A 21076-nucleotide genomic window follows, 5' to 3' on the forward strand; every position below is an offset into this window, starting at 1 on the left:
AAATTAGATGATAGGGGGGTGCTTGGGTGGCGCAGTCGGTTAAGCGTCCGACTTCAGCCAGGTCACGATCTCGCGGTCCGTGAGTTCAAGCCCTGCGTCGGGCTCTGGGCTGATGGCTCAGAGCCTGGAGCCTGTTTCCGATTCTGTGTCTCCCTCTCTCTCTGCCCCTCCCCCGTTCATGCTCTGTCTCTCTCTGTCCCAAAAATAAATTTAAAAAAAGTTGAAAAAAAAAGAAAAAAAAATTAAAAAAAAAATTAGATGATAGGGCATATACTACAAAATTTACCAGACTTGGTGAAGATCTTCCTATATGAATAATTTTTCTTCTAGAATTTCATTTTTATTTGCAGTTTTGTATTCCATAAAATGAATATATATAAGAAAACCAGTTATCTGAGGTTAATTGTTGGTAGGAATATGCCATTCTACTAAAATGTCAACCTAAATTTGTGGTAAGTAGAAAGTCTTTTTAAAAAGACAAAAACTAAGTGTATCATAATAATTATTTTTTGTGTGTTTATAAGAATTCAAATCACGTTTTTAACTATATACTAATTCTGAGAAGAATAGACAAATCACACACTGACTAGGGGATATGTTTTCTGGCAAATCTATAGGAGCACATGTATGGCTTTCTATGTTGTTTATGTCTTTGATTTGAATGGAAGGGCCATCATTGTTTGCCAATAAAAAATTCCTTGGACTTGATCAATTTTGCTTTATTTGAATCCTCTACTGAGTCACCATCACCAATTTTCTTCAGTTGTTTACTACTCAAATCCCACACCTCATAGTCAACCACTTTGTATTTCATTAGGTGGTTTCCCCACATTATTTTTGTTAACTTGAAGAAATCCTGTATCTTTGACAAAGTTTACAATTTGGCTTTGCAAAATGATTTACTTTCATTATTATTGTTAATTTAAAAATTTAGAATAGAAACATTTAAATCATCTGGAAATCTATTAGGGAAAGAAGAATGACTTGGCAGTAGGAAAGGAAAGATGTTAATGTAAATAGATTAGGAACTGATCTTACAATCCTGCTATAACTTTACATGTAGCCTGCATTTCTTTATATTATATCTGTAAAAAGTAAGGTCTTTCTCACCATGAATTTCTAAATTCATCACTCTTTGTTAGCTCTTCAATTCAGATATTATAAATATATTTTGCTATTTTAAAAGATATTCATATTAGACTAAAGATATTAGACATAAGATATTAAGCTAAATCTATAAAGGAACTCTACAAATTCTAATGGTACAATGTAAAGTTATCTTTTACGTTATTTATTTATTTATTTTTGGTTTTCATTTTAGATAAGTTATAAATGAGTACATTCTTTTGAGGATGATGAAACCTATACTCCCAATTTATATAGATCTATTACATAGTACTGGTCCTGCTTGATAATCTAGCTCATTCATCACAGAGGTCTTCAGTTATGTATTAGTACCAATTTAGCTATAGAGCAATCTGTATTTTACTCTTAAAACCTATAATATATAGAAGAAGCTTGCCTACTCTTAAATGTCACATGCTCGCAAAGAATTTCCTGACCACCATATTTACACTGATAAAATCTTGTTCCTATTTCTGCACTCTGTTTCCTTTTTGCAGTTACTGCAATTTACAAATGTATTATTTTTTATTATTTATTTATTGTATGTTTCTCTGCTGGTCTTTAAGCAACATGAGGGTAGATAATGTATCTATTTTATTCATCGATTTATTTCCTGATAATAGCACCATTATTTGCACATAGCAGGCACTTAAGAAGTATTATAAATTGCTGGATGAGTGAATGGTGAATGCTTGCATGATCTGAAAAGTAGTCATAACATAATAGATTGATTGGAAAATTTTCCTTGAGAGTTATTCTTAAGGACACTCTTAATTTATCCTGCTGTCGTAAAGGCTAAATCATCTTCTATTCTAATGAGGTATAACTGTTTAGTCCAGTCCCCGATATTAGTTGGAGGAGGTTGGATGGAAACCCGTTGCCAGGGAAAGTCAAGTACAGCAAATCCCAAGCTATTCTTGAAATCCCGAACTTTCAACAGGAAGATGAAGGCTTCTATGAGTGCATTGCAGGCAACCTTCGAGGAAGAAACCTTGCAAAGGGTCAACTCATTTTCTATGGTAAGCTAATAGAATTTCAAAAAGTATATGAAATTTTTGGTAATATCCTTCATAGGAGATAGTGAAGGTCATTAGCATGGTGTGGAAAATGTCATAGGAGAAATAAAGAAGACACATGTGTAGGTTAGGATGCTTAATACACTGATGGGCAGGTGGGCATGACCATTTTTAAAATACGCTTTTAATTCCATCATGGTCTTTACTTGCTATTATTTATTATAATTGCCTTGAAAGTATCAGCAATGTCACATTAAAGCTATAAAAGTTTATAACACAAAGTACCATAGAATTCAATATATTTCCCATAAAACATTCAGCAACAGCTTATGACAGTCTTAATTATAATCCTAAGTAGAATTCACAAAAGGAGAGACTGACAGGAGAAATATAATACTGAATGGTAGTTTTCAGTATTTGTTTCTATTTCCCAGATTTTGTCTGTTCATATGTAGATAGTAGAAAAATAATGTTATTACTACACTTAAAATATATGTTGGTCTCAATTACCAGAATCTCAAACGAAAGCAAATATTATATAAAAATTGGCTTCATGTCTTCTTTTATTCAGGCCAAAATATACAGTTGCATAAAGTTTGCTTCTTTTTTTTTTTTTTTTACAGAAAATAAACCATAATATATACCCAATAATTATCAAAATGTTTGGTGCCCTTAAGATATTCTTAACTTATTTTTGCCAAATTTAATATATCAGTACTGTAGAACTTTTTAAGACTGTATTTACACATGACCAAAAATACTTTTCTGTGTGACATGTTTCTGTGTGACATGTTTACAAACAATGATAAAGTAATTGGGGAAAATATGTATTTTTTTCATAACTGGAAAAATCTAAGGTATTGTAATTACCTCATAGGAATAGCGATTGAGTATCCTGTGGGGAGAGTAAATTGTGCATTGATTATATTATTTTCCATTTCCTTTAGAATTTCCTATTTTAACCTTGAATGAAAAGTATTGTTTTATATATATAGAATATGATATCCTGCTGATTATTCGTCTACAGTTGTAGCTATATATACAGGTATTTTTTAAAACATTCTTTCACATCTAGAATCCATTGTAAATAAAATAGTAAGGATGTGACTGGGAGTTTTGGGTGGCACCAAGATATTAAAAGCTTTGGCTAGTTTTTAATAGAGATTTCATTTTTCTATTAAGTAGACAAAGATATAACCCAGTGGTTAAACAAGAAATGAAGGTATTTATAAACCAGAAGTCAATAAGAAAGTGCTTTCTGTACAGAAACTGTTAGCTTACACAGAAGATTTTACAAATATTAATTCTTGTCATTCTTAATGATAGTAAGAAGTAGAAATATTTGTCATTAGCCATTTAATGAGTCCAAATGGTCCTTGTGGGGTAATAACAGATAATTGGTCAATAAGATAAATATTATACTTCTTATTAACCTATTGATTTACTTGTTATCATGCTCCCAAAGGAGCATTGACTCAAGTACCTGAGAATTGCATAATACCTGATAATTTTAAGAAAAGAAACGGTTTTATTATATTGCGGTGTTTAAATTCAGAACCCTTTTCTTCTATATTCCATCTTTATTACCTCGAAAAGAAATCTTTAAGTATCATCATTATAGAAAATGATACCATTATAATAATATCATTATAGAAAATGAAATCTATTCAGAGAAGTTAAGTGACTTTCCATAATCACTCAGTAGGGAAAGAAAGAAAATCTAAAATCCAAGCCCATATAGTTGACCTGAAATCCTAGGTCCTTTGTTTCATGCATTTCCTACATTGTTGAAGATTTAAAACTTTGGTCTTTAGAATCTGAAGCATGCAAAGAATTTACGTATTAACAAAATAAATACATTGTAAAGTTATAATTATCACATTAAGCATTAAAACCATATGTATTTCAAACTTTTACAACCTATGTGAATTTTATATGTATTTATTTCTTCTCCCAGGTCAAACATATGTTAAGAAAATTTCTCAACAATCTTCACAATTATAAAATTTTGCTAATAACATTCAGAAACATGATTCACTTTCATTCATACATCTACTTCATCTAAGTCTTGCCTTAAGTTGTCCCTCAAAACTGTGATAATCATATTCTGTAACTGGAAGTTGTCCCAATTTCCACAGGTGGTAATCCCAGGCTTAGTTTCTACTACATTGAGACATCATGATTCCTTCTTCTCAGTGACCAGCTCTCTAAAGGACCTTTTATCTTAGTGGAAGCAGATGTTGCAATGGGAAAACCCTGGAAGTCAGACATACTCGTACAACTTTCAAAGACTCTCAGTCACACTTCTTTCTCCATCCACTGCTACAGTCACCAGCTCTAGGTTTTGTAGGTATAACCTGATAGAGTCTTGTCTCAGGTGCCACACCAAGTCCGTCTTGTTTCCTCCTTCGGTTTTCTTTGTTCTCTTAGAGCCTACTCAGCACTTGGGTACACACAACCTGGGTCTGCTAATATAGAACATCTATACTAACCTTGAATGACGGTGGACAGAAGCCAATGAATAAATGCTTCCTCTTCCTTTTCCTCAGTAGGCAGTTATAAAGACCCCTTAGAAGTTCACAGAGGATCAAGTAACAGTGGCCCATCTTGGTGGCTAACTTAATAACTGACCCTTGCATTGCCTCTTTCCTTCCCTGTAGTCTCTTCCTCTTCCTGATGCCTTATCTTTGGGCTGGCATTCCTAACAGGCAAAATGAACACTACCCCTTAACTTAGGCTCTGCTTTCAGGGTTCAAAGTTTGGCTTCTCTGGTTTTTAACTATGTCTTCTCGAGCAGGTTATCTCACATGTCTGCAAACATCTCTACAAATAACTAGAGGGAGAATTAACTGCAATTACATATCTAGCTTATAAAAGCCTGCAATTCCGAAGGAAATTGTATTCACTCCTACGTATCTGAGGACAGACCTAAATAAAAGAGGGATAAATGACACAGCCAGGCAGCCTCTTGTCATTTTATGAAAGAACATTTAATTTACACCCCACCTGTTTCTATGAATTATAGTAAGGATAATACTACCTGACACCTAAATAACACTTTAACATTAATTAAACCAGGTTTTTTTTTTTTTTTTTTTTTTTTTTTTTGCCTCAGTACAATGTAGAACTTGGTCATATTACAAAATAAGGTTTTGGATAATGGATGCCCAGGATTAAATTTAGGTGCTGAGCTTAAATAAAACTCGAAAGTTCTCATTGCCTATCAAGAGTTTTATGTTGGGGAAAAAAAATTGGACTCTAATCCTCCTAAAATGTGATAAGGCTCATATTTGAATTGTGCTTCAAGCTATTGAATTGTAATTATGTCTGATACAGATAAACTTCCTTTTAGTTAGTTCAAACCAAATATAATCATGGGCCTTTGCTCACAGTGGGTTCTGATTTAGTATACATTTTCTAACTTGACCTATGTACTAATATTTACCATGAAATTATTTTCTGGCCTTGTTCTGCATTTGGACATTTTCCTACAACTCCCAAGTTGCTATAAAGGGACATCACAATGACAAATGACAAACATTTATCTTATGCCGAAGGACCACTGATATTTACAAGATTTCTGTTGTTCCACATTGAGGCTTCTACATTTCCTTTCCCTCAATCGTGTGTTTTCAGTACAATTGGGCCCAGTTAGCTTTGTCCTTCTGCTTTCTATAGTCCTTGGAATGTTGCGCAATGTTTTGGATAATTGACTTGCCAAGTAGTTGTTCTTATCTGTTTTTGAAACAGCCCCACCAGAATGGGAACAAAAAATCCAAAATACTTACCTGTCTATCTATGACAGTTTGTTTTGGGAATGCAAAGCTAGTGGAAAGCCAAATCCTTGGTACACTTGGTTAAAGAATGGTGAACGCCTCACTCCAGAGGTAAGCAACTATGTTGATATTAAAATTTCACCTAATCTCCTAGGGAAATTTTTTTACTATCAGTAACAGCTAATGTTTATGGGATGCTTAGTAGGTGCTAGGAAACGCAGTATACTCCTCACATACACTAATTTATATAATACTTAAATAAGCTCAAAGTAGCTATTAATATTATCCCCATTTTTCAAATGAGAAAATTAAGGGTAGAGAGGACAACTTGCATAAGGTCACACACTACTCAGTGATAGATCCATATTCAGATATCATCATCACCATCACCGTCTTAATTAACATCCACCAAACTGTTGTATGAGCCTGGTCCTATGTAAATATTTTTCCATGCGTTTTTTTTGTATCCTCATGACAATTTTATGAGAGAGATGCTAGTATTATTTCTTCCATAGATGAAGAAAATTGGTTTCAGACAGGTTAGGTCACTTGTCCAAAGTCACACAGTAGCTAGTAAATATTAGAATTTGTTCTAAACATAATCTGATTACGGAATCCAAGCTCTTAAACATTAACCACTATCTGGCTTTTACAAAAACTAATGACTCTAAACCCATAGGATGTGGAGAACTGAGGCAATTATCCACATTTTTCAATTTGGAGCATACTTTATTGTACAGTACACTGAAAATGAGACAAAATTGCCCCCCCCCCATCACATTATCCAAATAATTGTGTTAATTCTCCCTTTTACTTTGCACTTGTAGGCACAGCTTGGGCCACAAAGAACATCTAGTGTTTAGAAGATGAAAATAATGCTCTTCTTTGTTTTGGTTTTAGTGAAATTTTCTTCCTGAATGCCTTTTTGCATAGAACATTTTCTGTTTCTTCCAGCCTACTTTCATTATCTTTAAAGGATGGTAATAGGTATACTGAAATATTTTTTTAAAATTATATTTGCTCTATTAAGCTATTTCATTATGTGCACTCAAAATTGTATTTCTCTACTCCAAATGGGACTCTGTAACAGATTTGGCTGTTTCAGCATACTATGGTAGGCTTCAGAAAAGGAGAATTCAGCTCCTCCAATTAGAACTACCAAGCCATCACATTTCAGGTCTTTGGGAGACCTTATGATGGAAAGCCAAGGATATTTCTAATCATTATATTCATGTCTAACATTATTATTAGCCATATTTCCTGAAATAATTGGAAGGCTAGAATCATCCAAATTATTTTATATACCATATAACAGAGTTAACATACATTCTATGCAGACAATGCCAATTTTCAAAGAAATGAGAGAACGTACAATATACTAACTACTAAAATTATAGGAAGGATATTTCTTTTTTTAACTTCAAAAAGCTGCTTGGAATCTTGCAGTATATTAAGCTCCATCTTCATAAACATCAGTTCTCATGCACCAAAATATCATATATTGTAGAAATGTACCAATGTTTAATAGTGTATTCTGGTTAAGAGAGTGCCTACATTAACACACTAACATCTTTTTGTGGCTTTTCTTTTATTAGGAAAGAATTCAAATAGAAAACGGGACACTTATCATAACTATGCTGAATGTGTCAGATTCTGGTGTCTACCAGTGTGCTGCAGAAAACAAATATCAGATAATTTATGCAAATGCAGAATTGAGAGTATTAGGTAAGTCATTCATTTATAACTGAAAAATTCAAAATGACATTTTAGTGAGCTATGATTATACATAGTATCAACCCAAGTTTTCTGTAAATTAGAGATTGCTTTCCTTTGAAATAATGGGAAATGTCTAAATTAACTATAAAAAAAAGGCAGGGTGAAAATCATTATTCTGCTTGAGCAATACATTAGTGCTTCCAGAGAAGTCTGCTGTTGAGTACATCCAAGCCAGAACAAGGGTCCTCCAAAGCTGATCGTAGCACATGTTTTGAGTACAACTCAAAATTATCCTTTAGGAGTGTTTCAACTGCTAACAAACAAAAAAATAGGAAAAGAAAATCTCAATTTATAGTGATTCAAGCAGGTATTTATTTTATCTTTTAACAAGAATTTCAGGAGTGGTAACTGAACCACGGCACCGTGATTGATAATATTATCCTTTAAATTTTCCCTCATGCTTGTAGCCTTGAGGGAGTGACTGCTCTAGCTACGGGAATAAAACCCATACTTAAGGGAGAAGGAGAGGGAAGGGACAAAAGTGACCAAATCTATCCCTCTCATTAGAAAATACAAAATTTCTGTGCATCCTTACAGTAAAATCATTTTATGACAATGGCTAGAACCCTGCCACAAGACCACCCAGACCTCAAGGAAAGCTGGGCAGATGAGTCCTTGTAGTAGAAAATTTGGGATAGAAGCAGTTCAAGAATGATATTCTCAGTGGTGTGTGTTACAACAAATAACCCACCAGTCTCTTTTATCACAAAGTTTTCCTAATGGTAGGAAGAAATGAATGAGAGAGGAAAGATCAAGCAAAGAGACAAGGTTTCATAAGCTTATGGACAATGGCCATTGATTTGTTTATTCTTTCAATCACTACTATTTATTGAAAAGTTATTGTGTACTAAGTAGTAAAGATATAATTATCAATACTTAAGTGATCTTTACTTTCATAGAACCTATAGTTTCACTGAGGAAACACAGCTAAATTTTAAAATATGATTATTATAGTGAATAACTGAGAAGGTGTTATCAGACTTCATGACAAGCTGAAAATAACCTAAATTGAGGATGTTCTCTTGAAACCTGAGATCCGTAGAAAAAGCACGCACAAGTCAGTAAAGAGAAGCAATACTTTAAATGCCCAGAAACAAGAGACCATAGCATATCTCAAGGAATTTCAGCCCACTTAGACTTCAGGCTAGGAGTGAGGATTGGACACATGGCTTCCCACATTCATGAAGCTGGAAAGACTCAGATACATCCAGGCAGTCTAATAATTTCTCACCCTCATGAATTGGTATTTGTTCAACATTTATTGAGTGGGGACAAAGTTGAAACTGACATTTAAAAAAAAATCTGCTCAGCTTGCCTGCTTCTACCGAAGGCAGAGTATTTCCATTTAGCTGGTTAAAGGCTTGCCTGAATAAATCTGACAAAGTGATAGAGTATTTCTGCTTTATTTCAGTGATATTTTATATTTCCCATTTAGGATCATTACCTTGACTGGAAGAGATTTAATGATTTCCCTAATCAGGGTTAAAATCTCTTCTCTCTCTTATGGGACCACCTTCACCCTCTTTGTTGTAAACACGATTTAGAATGTGGCTCTTGGTTCTTCCCCTGCTCTGATTGCCCTTTGTTATTTCAATGACTAGAACCAAAACAAAAATAAATTACATTTATTGAACACATACTTTGTGCCAGGCACTATGCTAGAGTTCTTTACAGATGTTATCTCATTTAATCTCCTCAGTAAATTTCTGAAGTAATTATCTGTTGTCATCTTCATTTTTCAAATGAAAATAGAACTCCAAGATGCTAAATTGGTAACTTGTCCCAGAACAACCTGAGCAGAATGGCTTGAAAAAAGCTCTGCATGTTAACCTTCAATCCTGTCTCGTATACTACACCATCAGGTTACCACGTGTTAATTAAGTGACTAACTTAACAATTTGGTTTTAATTTTGTTTTTAGCCTCAGCTCCTGATTTCTCTAAAAATCCTCTTAAAAAAACTTCAGTTGTGCAAGTTGGTGGGGATATCACTATCGAATGCAAACCAGCTGCTTTTCCTAGGGCAGCTATCTCCTGGAAAAGAGGAATGGAGAGCCTGAGACAGAGCAAAAGGTAAATAGATCTCTTTTGTTTTATATTTTGAGATATTTTGCCATATAACGTCTTCCAAATCTAAGTCTTCCAAATCCTCTCCCTTAGGGTAAGCTTACAACTGGGTACTCACAGATACCAAACATTTTCACATGGCAGCAAAAACTAAAGAATCTTACAAACTTAAGACCTATTTGTATAATTTTGCTGCAACATATTTAGTGCATGCACTTGTAATAGACATATTTTAAAAAATCCTTTAAGACCTTTTTTTCTATATTCAGCTTGCAGCTTCTTCCTGACCCAGCCTGCTGAGAAATCAGTGAGAAGAGCATTACATAAAAGAGAGAGAGACACTTATACTCACACACCTGGTGTTGTGGTTTTTAAATAGTCACACAGGTGTTCGCCCCATGACAAAATGAATTCTCCACATGAAAAAAAAATGTAGAGAGGTTCCTGTAGAGAAAGAAAAGAGGTTTCCTTCTGTTCTAGATGTGATTGAGAAATCCTGGATCAGCACTGGCATGTTTTCTATGAGAGTTTAGACAGAACAAAACAGGTGTTTTTCTCTACTTAGAATAAATTTTGCTGCATTGTACTGTAGAACCTTGTATACCTAGGGACAACTAGGCAATATGTGTGGCTCTATTGGAATGACCCATGCGTGTTACCGTGTGACCAGATGTGCAGTGGAATACTACCCTCCATGAGCCACTGTGCTGAACATAGGAAAATGTTTCAGTGAGCTATTTGTCAGATCATATGTGTCATTAACTCATATGCGTAGCCTACTAGTCCAGTAACATAAATGAACAAGACAGGCCATGTAAAAAAAAGGACAGGGGCACCTGGGTGGCTTAGTCAGTTAAGTGTCCGACTTCAGCTCAGGTCATGATATCATGGTTTGTGGGTTCCAGCCCCACGTCAGGCTCTGTGCTGGCAGCTCAGAGTCTGGAGCCTGCTTCAGATTCTGTGTCTTCCTCTCTCTGCCCCTCCTCAGCTGGCACCCTGTCTCTCTCTTTCTCTCAAAAAATAAACATTAAAAAACGTTTATAAGAAAAGAAAAAGGACAGCTGAAGCATGATGTATGATAAGATATGGAGATATGGTGGTTGCCAGAGTATGAGACAGGTCTGGAGAGTGAATTCTACACCAAAACTAGATAGTCACTCCCAGTTTAGGTAGACATTTTTTTGTGGGAAGATAGAACTTGAGACAGGGTTGTAGAACTTCAAACATTTCCAGAAAAACTAGAAATCTGGGTTTTGGCGTTGAATCTTCTGAGCCAGAAAAAATGTCATAGGCTGGAGGCAGGGATGCCATTTTTATTTCTGATCTAGGACTGCCTTTGTAGCCAAGAGAGAGAGAAAAGGGGGTTAAAACAAACAAGAAGTGCAGATGGTATAGAGTGCTATCAGGGTTATATCTGGAGCCTTGAAGACGCTCTCCTGACGTGACAAGATAGACAAGATAAAGACCTTTCTAGGGCCCTCTCATTCCTTGCTGTCCCCTGTCTCCAGTGGTCTCTATAGCCCTACACTGAAGCTTTTCCCAGGACAGGGATTTTGTCAAATCTGTCTGTGCATGCCCTGTGCCTTTGGTATAGAACCTAAACTCAATAAATATCTGTGGAATGAATGAATGTGTCAAAAAGGATGAATATGTAAGACGTCACCAGCTTTAGAGAAAAGCTCTTCTGGACAAGATGCCTTGAGACATAAGAGCAGAAGCTTCAAAGCCAAGGGGAAAAGATTGATGAAGGGGAAATCTGTTTCCCTAGCCCTGACTGGGCTCCTTCCTCTGTGTAGACTGCCTAGGAGATCACTGCAGGTATTCTCAACAGCTTTGGATGTGGATTCCTTTTAAATGATTCCTCTTTGATTCCTAAAACCTAATTGAGGTTCGAAGACACTGCTGTAGAATTAGAAAACTCAAGAGATACCAAAGTATCAAATGCAGCACTCTGTACTGAGAGTTGGGACAAATTGATTACGTCATTTCCTAAAGTGACTCAAAGTCCTCACATAAGGAGCAGGAATGAGTGTTGTTTACTTTCTATAAACGTTAAACACTTAAACAGCATGTATGTGGGGAGGAGAAAGAGAAGGAAGAATATTTGAATAAAGTAAGGAAATGAGAGGAAAACAAAAGGTTTGAGGGAAACTGCTTTGAAATGACTTTTCAGGTTTATGTTTTATTTTGTCCCATCTAGAATGAATTTGGGACCTTTTCATCTTTTGAATAATCACTAAGAGCATATCAGAATAAGCATTGTCTCACTATAATTAATTTTTTTAATGTTTATATTTATTTTTGAGACAGAGCAAGACAGAGCACTGAGTGACAGGGGAGTGCAGAGTGCAGAGAGAGGGAGATACAGAATCTGAAGTAGGCCCCAGGCTCTGAGCTGTTAGCATAGAGCCCAACCTGGGGCTCAAACTCTCAACCACAAGATCATGACCTGAGATGAAGTCAGACGCTCATACGACTGAGTCACCCAGGCACCCCGTGTCTCACTATAATTAAAGGAGTGATCTGTGTGATTTCTATTCACAGATGCTTCTCCTCTAATTTCGTTCTCTCATTGCTATAGGACTTCATTATAGGTTTCAATAAAAAGAAACAAAAAGAATTTTCTCCTGAGCACACATCTTAAAAAATTGAAAAAAAAATAAATAAATCTGAGCCGCGGAAGTACATAGTAATTACAGAGGTGTATCTCTGCCAGTTCTAGATTACCTTAAGCAGTAATTTGCAAAGGTCATACAACCATCCATGAGACTTTGTGTCTCTGCATGATCCCTGTCCTGTCCCTACTTCTATTGCCTTCTGACCTGACTGGTTTCATTGAGTGCATGGCTTCATGCTGCTTTTTGGGAAATACTGCATCTGTGTTTTTATTTGTGTTGACTTAATGGGTTTTTTCTAGTCTCATCATAGGGATTTCCAAAGAAGTGGAAGGTAAAAATTAGAGAAGGAAGGAACAAACGAAGGAAGGAAGGAGAGTAGGAAGGAGTTTTACAGAGCTAGATCCTAAATTCAAAGACAGAAACACTGAATCCCAGTGTACATTTTGAAATGCCATGCCAGACTGCTTATTCCACTTCAGTAGAAACATAAATATAATTCCTACCCTTTCATACCTCTGTTAAAACATGACACAGTTGTACACATAGAAAGGTTTAAAAAGCCACATATGGACAACAACTTAAATGTTTACAATGATCCCAAGTAGGAATAGTTTTTAGTTCTTGACCTGTGTGGGAAAATGCACATTTTTACTTTCTGTTATAAAACTTGTATACGGTGCTGTCTCCTTTGAAATTTCATTGTCACTAACTCTTGCTTCCAGTAAAGCGTGACTACCTACAGATGGTTGAAAGGACTCTAAAGAAGCCTATTCAAAGTAATCTTACTGTATTTCCTACTTATAAAAAAATGGTGGCAATATATATGTTTTGACACTTTCCTCTATTCTTACATGAAATGAGGCAGCATACATCACCTATATAGTAAATGATAAAGCTTAGACTCTATGCCAGGTTGCCCATCTCTGTTTCCAGGTCTATTCCACTCAACAGGTAACCGAGAGCATACTTGATTCTTCATTTTTGGAATGGCTGTTATTACATGATTTAACCTACTTTCACGTGTTGGTAATTCAGATCAAGCAAGAATTCTAAATATAATTAATATGTTTCTTATTGGCCTGTGTGCTTCAGTTGAAGTCTTGACTCTTTTATGATTTCTGTCTTTATAAGTACTTGTATTCATGGCAGACTGTCCAAGTAGAAAAGTTTTCCTACATCTGAAAATAGATAGATGGCATTACAGTCCACAGGCTTCCTGGTTTCCTGCTGGGAATGTATGGTCTTAAGACATCTACTTCATTCTTTTTGGAGCTACAAGTCATTTAGCAATAACACCTAAACTGAACAGAAGCAGAGGTACGTTCCTGTGGTGAAAACGGGGATGTATTGCAAAGAATCCTGCATTGGGAATTAGAAAATGGGGATTTTGGGGTGCTTGGGTGGCTCCGTCGGTTGGGTGACTGCATTCACTCAGGTCATGATCTCACAGATGGTGAGTTCGAGCCCCATGTTGGGCTCTGTACTGACAGCTCAGAGCCTGGAGCCTGCTTTGAATTCTGTGTCTCCCTCTCTCTCTGCCCCTCTCCCACTCATTCTCTCTCTTTCAAAAATAAACATTAAAAACTTAAAAATAACAAGAACAACAAAAGGAAAACGGGGATTTTGGTCCCAGTTCTGTCACTGATGAGTGCCCTGACCTTGTATAAAACCACTAGCATATTCTCTCTCTCTCTCGCTCTCTTTTTTTCCTTTGAGGTGACTGTTCTCTGGATTTATTTAAGGTGAACTACAATCAAAACAATGTTAAGAAACATTAAACCCTATACCCATGTAGTGACTGCCAGAATAGGGTTTATATATTAGAAATAGAAATAGAAATCAATGCAAAACATTAGTGTGCCAGGCTAAAATTGCAGCTGCTATCATACTTATAATTTTCTATCTATTGCGCTGGTTTCCTCAGGTGGCCATGCGATTGAGCCAGACATGGTGATTGCTTTAAATTGTTCAAAACAGCTAAAATGATCTCATTGGATGGATTCAGAGGTGAGAGAGCACTAGCAGCCACACTGTAGCACCACAGCGTGGTGAGAACCACTGTTTCCTTTACCATTATATGCCCAGCACCCAGCTCAAACCTGGGACATAATAGACATTCAATAAATATTTTCTGTGTTGCTAAATCAATGAAAGGTAACATTTACTTTGGGTTGTTCGTATCCGCCTGACTTAAGACATTTTGCATTTAAACCAAAAACCGTACTTAATAATTAATAGGCCCATGATGTGTTCACTCAGTCTGTAAATATTTAATGAGCACCTATTTTGTTCCAAACACTGGACTAGGTGTGGTGGGTAAAATGTTAAGCGAGTCAAATATGTGACACATAATATCCTTTCGTAAGAAAGTGTTTGTCTTTGAAGTTATTGGGAGTCAGAGGATCTGGGTTCAAGTCCCAACCCTACCTCTCATGTGGTTGATAACTTCTAGCAAGTCGTTTAACTTCACTAGTCCTCACTTAGAGAAAATAGTACTTGTCTCTCCCACATGGTTCTATGAGACTCAATTGGTGGTATCTGTGGAAAGGCTGGGTGATCTCTATACTCTACTGCTATTGGGTGCATTTATTGCTGTTATCCTAATCTTCATGCAAATCCCAGTTACACATTCTTACCTCTACCAGCCAGGGTAAAAACCACAAAGGTATCTCTGCAAGGCATTCTGAAGCAACTGAGGGAATCAATTTCACATCGGCTAAGTTTGATTAATCGCTTCTTTTTTTTCCTCATGGATCCACTTAGCAAGTGAACTGACAGAAATCAAAGGCCTAGATTTATTTATCTCCTTGTGCTCAGCGACTGCTGGCTATCTGCTCAGGGATCACCTCGTAAATTTAATAGGAAATGTTAACCTGCTGGACAGACAGCTCAAAGTTGTCCTCTGACAGGCAGCATTAAATACAGTGCCTAAACCACACTGGGTCAGAGTGTGCATAAAATCTCTGAACAATAAAAATAAAGAGATAGAATGTTTTCCCATTATTGAAATATAATTGAATTAATAAATAATCCACCACATTTCTTCATTCTTCTAAAAAACAAAAGGAAAGGAAAGAAAAATACACATTTCTCTCTCATTTCCTAAGATAAAATAAAATAAAGCAAAAGAAAACAAAATAAAATCCTGTTATATAGCAGACAAATGGTCATTAATAATGAAAATAACCATTTTAAACACTTTCTATAAGTCAGGCATTATATCAGATACATTATATATCTTAAAATTAAAGTACACTTTTTTCATATGCAGATATATTCCTGAGGAACAAAGTTGTCACATAGTTACATATGGTTACTTTTCTACTACCTTTACCCTGGTAATCTCAAAGAGCTGAATAAAAAGATACTTGGAGATTCACTGACTATCAAACTGAAAAGTAGAGGTTCTAGCCCTTGGCAGTTGGTCTTAGAATGTGATTATATTTCCCAGACTTGATATCAGAGGACTGGTGAACTCCTAGAACCAATTTTATTACCTCTATCCACTTGGAGTTGGAAAGGGGGGGGGGGGCAGAGAGAGAGGGAGAGAGGGGGGGAGAGAGAGGGAGGGAGGGAGGGAGAGAGAGAGAGAGAGAGAGAGAGAGAGAGAGAGAGAGAGAGAAGGAGGGAGGGAGAGTTACACACAGACCTTCTCACATCCATGAATTTTGTGTGCTTTATTCTCTAATACTGATACTCTGAAACCCTGTGTGGCCCTGGGCCCTTGACACAGTACATATACCTTTTGGGAACATATGAATCCCTTAGGTAGCATGGAATCTAATAATGGAGCTTATTCAGTATTTTTGCCTTCGAGCCCCAAACCTGGCAGGCCCACTTCCAGCTGCATAGCGCTCCAATGGCCTGAGCTCTCCCTCTTAACACAGTAGTCCTTTGTGAGGAAGTGCTGGGCGGGGGAAGGGGGGAAGTCAAAAATGGCAGTGAATGAGTAGGAAAGAGGAAGTAGAGATGAGTGAGTAGGAGATGAAGAGAAAGAAGGGTAAGAGAAACAGGGTATTCTCTGTGCCAAGAAAGAATCAGTGGTTCTTGAGCAAGTAGTGTCATCTTTCTTCTCTTCATGAGCAAAAAGAGTACCCTTGGGAGGATGTACTTGAAAGCCCTTAGCGTATTGACACAGAAGATGAACAGAATAAAAATTACAGTTTGTCTTCATTCCACTCTTTGCTAAACTAGCTAGACAGAGTAGTTCCTTTGGTTACATAGGCCATTGCCCAACATTTTGCCACCATTCTGCTTTTCCCGGGAGCCTTTTTCCAACCGTCTCACCTTGTGGGTTATCACCTAATGGGGGTCTGTCCGCCTGGATGCAAGAAAGCCAGTGATATGATGCCTCCTTCCTGTTTGACCCTTCTCTATGTATCTTTCAATGTCTCCTTTCTCTATCACCACTTTACCTTATTCCTTTACCTTTATCCTCAAGTGCTCAACCTTCATAAAATATCCCCTCCACACAAGTCTATTCAGTGCAACTTTAACAAGAATGTTGTCACCAGCACACAGGCTTTTCTATCTCTTCCTCCTCCTTGCAAAGCTTCCTAATGGAACAAGCAAATAAACCTAATTTTATTTCGTATCACCAACTACTTAATGTAATAGTGCTTAGTACATCAGGTAGCATGAGTATCAAATAGGCAAATGAACCATATGTTCCCATGTTTAAGGAAGAATGACAGTCTGCATAATGCCAGGCTTATTACAATCTCCCTTCTGTGCTGCTTCTATGTAATAAAATTTTAAATTGTTCCTACTCAACTCCTGAGAGCCTTGTTAAGGTGAGCCTTTCCAAGGGAATACATGCTAAAGATGTCAAGAGCCATCTGATACTCTTGCCTCTGTCACGCAAAGATTTAACAAGCTGAAATCCTGTGCGCCCCTGTCAGTCTTGCCCTCATTTTTTTCCTCTTGCCATCCAATCCTTCTTTCTTTATCCCCACTGGCCTCTACCGGTCCGGTGCACTGACCCTTCAGCAGAGTGCGTGTGAAACCACCTGCCTGCCATGGTCAGAGAAAGCTCTGGTTCATTAAAGATGTAAAGCCTGCCTTTAAACTCAGCCTGCCCAGCTGAGTGTGCTCTGTTTTACACCACTGCCTTGGGTTAGACTCTTACTGGTCTGGTTCCCTATTTGAAATGTTTTAATGATGGGTAACACCATCCTGTAGCTTTAAACCAAGGGCAAATATGACCAAGCAAAAAAGTTCCCCAAATAAATAGCACCTTATATTCTTGCACCGTACCTTATGTCGAAAAATATATAAGATCCATTGTAGAGTTTGAATTTGTAGTCTGTATCTGTAGGCTTCAAACTTGATCATGCATAAGAACCTTGTGAAAAATGCAGATCCCAGAGCCGTGTCCAAGATTTTCAGTCAGTGGGTATGAAGCGGGGCTGAGGAATCTGCATTTTTATTGTAAGTTCACGCCCTCTGCTCTGAGGAGAAGCTGAGACTTTTGAACACCCCCTAGAGAAACACTGGTTTGATGCAAACATACTGCTTGAGAAATAGAAACTTCATTGTATCTCCTTTCCCCCCAGAACTTTGCTTCCTATTTAAAGTGCTTGATTCTTTGTCTTATTCTCACTGCCAAGGAGATAGAAGTCCTTAGTTCAGTTACTGTTTGGAAACATGAATACAATTGGCCATGGAATGGTATCCACTTACTTCAGTGCGTGCTTCTAATTTCTGAGTGACATTTATATCCTCCAAAATTTACATAAATATCCAGCAGCAATAATTTTATAGGAAGAAAAGGTCAGTTATTAGTGCAATTTACACAAATGACCTTTTGTTCTTAGTTTGACGTTTGTGGAAAGAAGTGATTACTTGATGTGCTTAAAATACAACGCTACTCACTTAGAAATGAAATGGTTGCTCTACAGGTATTTGTTACACCCACACCTTTTCATCCATGCTGGTGGACATCTAGAACATAAATCAATAGAAATAAATGGGATGGATAGAATTGCTGTCTTGTAGAAATTATGATCCAGTTGAAGAAATAAAAGCCCAACCAACTGTGTGAAAGTCAATCTTGTTAATATCTTCACAATGAAGAGTGAGGCTTGTCAGAGCATTTTTTTTTTTAGTCACTGGCTATTATTTCCCATTTTCTTTTGTCTTTTTTTTTCTTTTTTTCCCATAGAATTGTTTTTGTTGTTGTTGTTGTTTTGTTTTGTTTTTGGCAGGGAAGGTGTTCTTGTTTTGTTTCCAAAGGAAGCTAATGCTAGAGCCCATTTCATAAAACAGCTAATAGTGAACCAATCTGACTAATGTCCAAGAGGGAGACCCAGAGCCCCTCTCCATGCCCCACCCAGTTGCCCTCAGCCATAAGCTGCCTTCCTTCCAGCAGCCAGTAGTGTGCCCTGAGAAGCCCCTATATTTCCTGAGAGCACAGTTAGAGAATTGCTGATTTGGAGTGACAAATCTGATTCTCAAGTGTGACTTGTCAAACTATTCATTTATTTATACGCACAGTTGCAAACCACTTTGACAGGCCTTGTGAAAAAATTCTGGGTTTATAAATTTGAATGAGCTCCGAGTCTTGTGGGGGAAGCAGACAGGTCAATAGCTCCAGTGCAACGGGGTGTGTGTTATCACAGACAAAAGATGGTGAGGACTGACTCAGCTTACAGCCTTTCAGAAAAGGCCTCAGCAGGTTGGAGGGACATGAACTGGCCCTTGAAGCATAGGGAGGAACTTTTCCTAGAAAACAAAGGTGCGGAGAACAGGTTGATTATGTGTCTGTCTTACCGCGTACACAGTGTCACACATGATGCCTGTTGAAAGGTTTGGATATACACCTACCTTCCTCCTTGCAGGAGATAATTCCTGCACGTACAGACACAAATCATTTTGAGAGCCCTCCAATGGTTGACTCTTTGCCTGCTTAGGGATGCTTAGGTATACTTAAATATACACATTTTTGTTTTCCTTCTAAGGTTAAATTAACAAATACAGTCAGAAATCCGGCTTTCTCGTTGTTGACCCTGAGTCTCCTCAAATAATAACATTACTAGTAGTAGTAATAACATCAACTTATGGAGTACCTATCATAGGTGGGTAGTGTGTTGGGATGTTAGAGACATCATTTCATTTACTTTTAAAAGATGCCTATGAGGGGTGTGTTATTTGTTTTTGTTTTTTAGGTGGTTAGAACTAAAGCTTAGCGAAGTTAAACATCACAGCTAAAGTTACACACTTTTACGTCATAGAAATACGTTCACTTCCAGGAAAATCTGACTCCAGAGTTCTGTGTAATCTTCAGTACCACCACGTAGGCCTTTAGTTAGTTTTCCGATGTAACGCAGTGTCCATCTGTGGAGCCAAAAGCAGAACATCATACTATACACATTACTTATTCATTTTTTTTTAGTTAGGACTAAAACTCTTCTAAAAACAGTGATACATACAGTCGTATTCTAATTTTCTATCAGTAAAAGGTATAGAATAAGTCTGTATGTTGTTGCATTAGATGGAGTCTTAATTCACACCCATAAAATAAAATAAATCAGTCCTCTTAATGGCTTAGCCTCCTCTATCTACAATATTCAAATGATTCAAATGACTGATTAGATTTTTTAAATTTTATTTTTTTAAATTTACATCCAAATTAGCATATAGTGCAACAATGATTTCAGGAGTAGATTCCTTAATGCCCCTTACCCATTTAGCCCATCCCTCCCTCCCACAACCTCTCCAGTAACCCTCTGTTTGTTCTCCATATTTAAGAGTCTCTTCTGTTTTGTCCCCCTCCCTGTTTTTATATTATTTTTGCTTCCCTTCCTTGATGTTCATCTGTGTTCTAAAGTCCTCATGTGAGTGAAGTTGTATGATATTTGTCTTTCTCTAACTGATTAATTTCGCTTAGCATAATACCCACTAGTTCTATCCACATAGTTGCAAATGGCAAGATTTCACTCTTTGGATTGCCGCGTAATACTCCATTGTGTGTGTGTGTGTGTGTGTGTGTGTGTGTGTGTGTGTGTGAGTATGTATACACCACATCTTCTTTATCCATTCATCCATCGATGGACATTTGAGCTCTTTCCATAATTTGGCTATTGTTGATAGTGCTGCTATAAACATTGGGATGTATGTGTCCCTTCAAAACAGCATCCCTGTATGCCTTGGATAAATACCTAGTAGTGCAATTGCTGGGTCGTAGGGTAGTTCTAGTTTTAATTTTTTGAGGAACCTCCATCCTGTTTTCCAGAATGGCTGCACCAGCTGGCATTCCCACCATCAGTGCAAAAGAGATCCTCTTTCTCCACATCCTTGCCAACATCTGTTGTTGCCTGAGTTGTTAATGTTAGCCATTCTGACAGGTGTGAGGTGGTATCTCATTGTGGTTTTGCTTTGTATGTCCCTGATGATGAGTGATGTGCTTTTTTTCAAGTGTCAGTTGGCCATCTGGATGTCTTCTTTGGAGAAGTGTCTATTCATGTCTTCTGCCCTTTTCTTCACTGGATTATTTGGTTTTTGGGTGTTGAGTTGGATAAGTTCTTTATAGATTTTGGATACTAACCCTTTATCTGATATGTCATTTGCAAATATCTTCTCCCATTCTGTTGGTTGCCTTTTAGTTTTGATGATTGTTTCCTTCACTGTTCAGAAACCTTTTATTTTGATGAGGTCCTAATCGTTCATTTTTGCCTTTGTTTCCCTTGCCTCTGGAGATAT

At 37.0% G+C, this 21076-nt stretch overlaps 1 protein-coding gene across 1 annotated transcript in view; it reads left to right on the forward strand.

The window, feature by feature from the left end:
• Positions 1-21076, forward strand: part of CNTN6 (contactin 6) — a 284142-nt gene that overhangs the window by 199214 nt on the left and 63852 nt on the right. Inside the window, 4 exon segments of the mRNA XM_023249978.2 lie at positions 1960-2144; positions 5892-6028; positions 7513-7642; positions 9614-9764. Of these exon segments, the coding sequence (XP_023105746.1) occupies positions 1960-2144; positions 5892-6028; positions 7513-7642; positions 9614-9764 (603 nt within the window).

Source organism: Felis catus, chromosome A2 (assembly GCF_018350175.1).
Source record: "Felis catus isolate Fca126 chromosome A2, F.catus_Fca126_mat1.0, whole genome shotgun sequence".
In the NCBI taxonomy this organism is placed as follows: domain Eukaryota; kingdom Metazoa; phylum Chordata; class Mammalia; order Carnivora; family Felidae; genus Felis; species Felis catus.